The 5,087-nt window shown below is 44.1% G+C and overlaps 1 protein-coding gene across 3 annotated transcripts in view; it reads right to left on the reverse strand.

Moving 5' to 3' along the window:
• The window catches only part of tecpr2 (tectonin beta-propeller repeat containing 2), a 26,194-nt gene that overhangs the window by 12,415 nt on the left and 8,692 nt on the right, over window positions 1-5,087 (reverse strand). For all 3 annotated transcript variants that reach the window (XM_014033063.1, XM_014033062.1, XM_014033061.1), the window contains exons 9-16: window positions 4,076-4,208; window positions 3,776-3,993; window positions 2,989-3,205; window positions 2,710-2,917; window positions 2,415-2,631; window positions 961-1,191; window positions 771-838; window positions 586-701 (exon numbers count right to left, since the gene is read on the reverse strand). In XM_014033063.1, the coding sequence (XP_013888517.1) occupies window positions 586-701; window positions 771-838; window positions 961-1,191; window positions 2,415-2,631; window positions 2,710-2,917; window positions 2,989-3,205; window positions 3,776-3,993; window positions 4,076-4,208 (1,408 nt within the window). The remainder of the gene's footprint in view (window positions 1-585; window positions 702-770; window positions 839-960; window positions 1,192-2,414; window positions 2,632-2,709; window positions 2,918-2,988; window positions 3,206-3,775; window positions 3,994-4,075; window positions 4,209-5,087) is intronic.

Below are 5,087 nucleotides of genomic sequence, written 5' to 3' on the forward strand. Positions count from 1 at the left end.
TCTTCATGTGTTCAATACTTTTTCCCTGTGCCATTCCGCATTATTACAAACAACTTAATTTCTGGACATTTATGGTTTGATTTCTTTGTATGTATGGATCACTTGGGTTGTTACCAACATCTGGTGAAAATTTCATGTCATTAGCACCTCTAGTAATATATTTACTGAGGAAAAATGGTGACGTGTTCAATACTTATTTTACCCGCTGTATACGCAGACGTAGCAAAATGGTATCTAATATAAGCAGAACAAAGGTAGCAAAATGCTAGCTCAAAGCTGACAGCAACATGAAAGAACAGAGCCAGTAGCTGAAGCAGATTTATAAAAGAACAAAGTTTCTGAAGGAATGAAGAGATCTGAATGTATTTGTACGTAAAAAATATTTTTTAAGTATAAAAGTTACAAAAACAAAACATCACAGCAGCCATCTGCTGAACGAACTGAAGGTTTTAAAGTTTGCAGAAGTAGTTAGAATTAAAACAACAAAAGAAGAAGATGCAGTAAATAAAGTGTAAATGCTGACTCAGTGTTTTCACTAACTTTTATAAACTTTAACCACAGCAGGTGGACAGGACCGCAGCTCACCTGAGGGGGATAGCGCCACCTGGTGAACGTTGTCTTCAAAGTGTTGCCAGCTGAGTCCAGTTTCAGGAAGAGGGCTGCAGAACAGTCCTCCTTTGAAGTCCAGACACCAGACGTGCCTGAAACCACAGGTCCCCCATCAGACACCTGAGATTCTCCAGTCAGACACCTGAAAGATGTGGGCCTACCTGTCCGTCACCTGCAGACTCAGAATTCCACATCCTGGACCCGAGTATCCCATCCAGCTTTCTGCCAGCTACAAAGAAAACAAGGGTCTCAGATTTAAAAAGTGGGTGCAGTAAAAGATTTACCACTGTTTTATGGTGGACTGGGTGAGACCACTTCGTCCAGACCTGGACCAGCAGACTCACGTCTCACCTGGTAAGGCCTGAGCCGGTCTCTGTTTTGGACCTCCAGGTCTGTTTGTCTTTCTGCTGTCCTCTCTGTCTCATTCAATGGACAAGAGACGGCGCTTCCTCCGCTGGGAAGACTGGGACAGTAGATGTCCTCGTCCTCGTCACTGGAGACGCTAGGATTCCTGTCCAGATTGGACACCGTAGAATAAAACATCTGGTCTCCGGGACCCGTGGAGAGAGGCAGGTGCTCCTCCTGAACAGAAGAATAATCAATTTAAAACTTATTTTAGTAGTCTACTGCTCATGAGTTCAAGTTCCAGGAAGGAAGAAAACAGCTTCAAATGTTCAGGAACAGAWCTAGAAACCAAACGTGGACACAGATGGGTCCAACGGGCCCGTGATACCAAACACACATCAGGTTTCTGACTGGAGAACTCAGGAGTGGCCTTCTTAAAGAGCACCGAACTCAACCTGACTGATCATTGGTGGACTCAGATTAAAGGCAGGAAACCAACCAGTTAAACTGCGGGAGGAGGAGGGAGCTGCACAAAAAAGAAGACCAAGTAGAAGAAGTAGTAGAAACAGTAGAAGTATTGTGTGTCCAAAACTGTAGGTGGTCTAGGTGGGCCGGGTCCTTGGTAGACCGGAAGGACCGGAAAAAAAGAGGCTGTGAATTTGGACGGTCTAGCCTCCCGTCCATACCCAGGTGTACGTCATGTCACCTAGCAACTGTGACAACGCTGAACAGAAGCAAAATTAGATCGAAATTAGAAGAACGTAAAGCATTATTAATAACACAAAACAATAAAATTAACTTAAAGGTAACATTTGAAGAACGAATTGACCCGCCGTAAGTGCATGTTTTCGCATTTTCTTCTGACAAAAATAATATTTAAAAACACGTCTATAAATGACAAAAGTATTAAAATTACAACCACATGAAAATTTTAATTTTTGCACCGCCATATTTTTATTTAAAACGTATTCTTTTCTCTCGCTTTGTCCGCCATTACTAGCATAAATAAAATCTCCGGTCGGGCCGCAATGCATTATGGGATATGCTGGGCCGGGAAGGATCCATCAGATCAGTCCTTCAAATCGGGGAAAAGGAAGGACGTATTTGTCGGCCACATCAGAGGAGTCTTCAGTTTTGGACAGCCTTCGTAGTGGCGCTGTGACGTAAGCAGCCGACGAATTCRGCCTTCGGAGGACCCGGCTCGCCATTTTGGACACAGTTGTAGAAGTAGAAATAATAGAAGAAGAAAAAGTAGAAGCAGCAGAAGAAGAAGCGGAGTAGGTAACACCAGAATGCTGACAGAGATAGAAAGCCTGGGGTGGATCTTTAGCCGGGATATTTTCCAAACAGAGGGAGTGAGTGGATATATTTATCTGTGTGAATTAGTAAATCTAAACTATTACAGGTCAGRTTATAACAGTTCATATGTCTCTGAAAGTGTATAAATGAGTAATAACTACCATCTCCTTGTGGAACTCAGCCAAAGGACTGAGAAACTCTTCCTCCTGCCCTTCGTCTTCCTCAGACTTCTTCATGTAGGAGAAGGAGCACTCCAGCAGCTGGTCTACGTCTGGGGTGGGGAGGGCTGCAGGTTCCTCTGAAGGAGCTGAGGTTCTCTTTGGGTTCTGCTGCTCCTCCAGACCACGGAGGAGCAGGGAGCTGGAGTCTGGGATGGACCTGAGAGTAAACATGGGAGTCAGGATCACAGGACCACGAGGATCGGATGGTGTTCATGRTTTCAGAATCCTTCATTACTCAGAYGTGTTGAAGGAGAGTTCCACTTCCTGTCCATCCTTCAGAACTTTATCTCCTGGAGTCCTCTGGCTCTGAAGGTCAGGACCGACACAAAATGCCGGGTCATTTGTAGGAGTCCCACTTTCTTCTCCGGTACAGTCGCCATCTTGGACCACAAACACGGAGTCTGAGCTGCTCGTCTCCACCAAACTGTTTCTGCTGCTGCTGTCTGAGGACAGAGAGAGAGACAGGTGAGACGGTTAGTCACCTCTACCTGTCTGTCTGCAGACGCCTACTCGCCTTGCTGCCTCTTCTTCTTCTTGTTCACTCTGACGGACTTCACCACCAGCTCCTGCTGCATCCTGTCCTGGTTCAGCGGGGCGCTGTAGCGTCTGAGGCTGTGCGCACAGGAAGCGGCGACGGCAGGGTTCTCTGGAAGACTGTTGCAGGAAGTGACAGAGCTGCTGAGGCAACAAGAGCCACTGTGCRAACCAGACGGCTGGCAGAGCTCCATCACCTGGACAAGTACAGGTAACAACAGGAAGTCCACTTAAAGAGCCTGTGACATGCATGTTCTTCAAACACAAAGTCAAAGAAAACATCTTTATATTTAAGAAAGTTGGAATAATACACACGATTTAACCCATTTTGTCACATAACTGGCATATTTTCTTTTGTACTTGGCTCAGCCAAAGTGAAACAGGAAATGACATCAAAGAGGAACTCTTTAACAAAGAAAACTCTCTGGTCTTTGTTTATTGAAACAATATTATTTGATCTGACTCTTCATCTCTGATAGAGACTCAAAATATTCTAAAGAAACATTGGATTCTTCTGTACAGTCTGTTGTTTGCTGTTGTAACAACGCTCTGTTTACATGCAGACATTCCCCTTTGACATCACTTCCTGTTACCTCACATGCAAATATTTCAACAACTGTTCATCTCAGCAACGTGAAATTTCTTTTGCAGTATTTTATCRATGTCCTCTTTCTAAAAAAGCATTCATATGTATTACAAAAAATTTGATGTCACAGGCCCTTTAAAGCACATCTCCTTTTTTAGCTGTTATTTTGTGACAGTGGCACCTCTGGCTGGTCATCCAGCTCTTCAGCCTCCTGTGCCAACACTCCTTCCTCCTCTTCCTCTCTAAACAGCATCTCGCTGCCACCAAGCTCCTCTTTGTCGTCTTCTTCTACGACAATGGCCACTGTTCTGATTGTGTGAGCTGCTCCCACTGATCCGGTCGGCTGGAGGACGAGGGGCGAGGTCAAAGGTGAAGGAAGGTGGATGGAGAGCGGTGGCACTGAGGAAAGCAGGTTGTAAACGTTAGATCTGGTGCAAYGTTTGTCGTTTGTTGTGTTTTTATAATTAGAGACAGTTCTCACAGTTGGACGGAACTCCCTCTGGGGTGTTGGAGAGACGGATGATGTCTCTGTCTCCTTTCAGGATGAAGATTTCGTTGTCACACRCCGACACAGACACTATGTCTCCACAGCTTTCCAAAGCACCGATTATGACCTTAAATCAAACAAAGAACCAGTGATGTTTTCCTCCAACGGTTACTTTGACACAGGAAAACACCATCATGCTCTTCCACAGCAAGTTACCTGAAGACATGACACGCTGTTAGCATCCAGCTAATGCTACATGACATGCTGTTAGAATTATATTAGCATCGAGCTAATGCTACATGACATGCTGTTAGCATCCAGCTAATGCTACATGACATGCTGTTAGAATTCTGTTAGTATCGAGCTAATGCTACATGACATGCTGTTAACATCAGCTAATGCTACATGATACGTTGTTAGCATGCAGCTAATGCTACATGACATGCTCTTAGAATTCTGTTAGTATCGAGCTAATGCTACATGACTTACTGTTAGAATTCTATTAGCATCGAGCTAATGCTACATGACACGCTGTTAGCATGCAGCTAATGTTACATGACATGCTGTTAGAATTCTGTTAGCATCGAGCTAATGCTACATGACATGCTGTTAGCATTGAGCTGATGCTACATGACATGACACACTGTTAGCATCCAGCTAATGCTACATGACATAACATGCTGTTAGCATTGAGCTAATGCTACATGACATTCTGTTAGCATCCAGCTAATGCTACATGACATGCTGTTAGAATTCTGTTAGCATTGAGCTAATGCTACATGACATGCTGTTAGCATTGAGCTGATGCTTCATGACATGACACACTGTTAGCATCCAGCTAATGCTACATGACATAACATGCTGTTAGCATTGAGCTAATGCTACATGACATTCTGTTAGCATCAAGCTAATGCTACATGACATGCTGTTAGAATTCTGTTAGCATCCAGCTAATGCTACATGACATGCTGTTAGAATTCTGTTAGCATCGAGCTAATGCTACATG

The sequence above is a fragment of the Austrofundulus limnaeus genome, unplaced genomic scaffold, assembly GCF_001266775.1.
Source record: "Austrofundulus limnaeus strain Quisiro unplaced genomic scaffold, Austrofundulus_limnaeus-1.0 Scaffold1614, whole genome shotgun sequence".
Taxonomy (NCBI): Eukaryota; Metazoa; Chordata; class Actinopteri; order Cyprinodontiformes; family Rivulidae; genus Austrofundulus; species Austrofundulus limnaeus.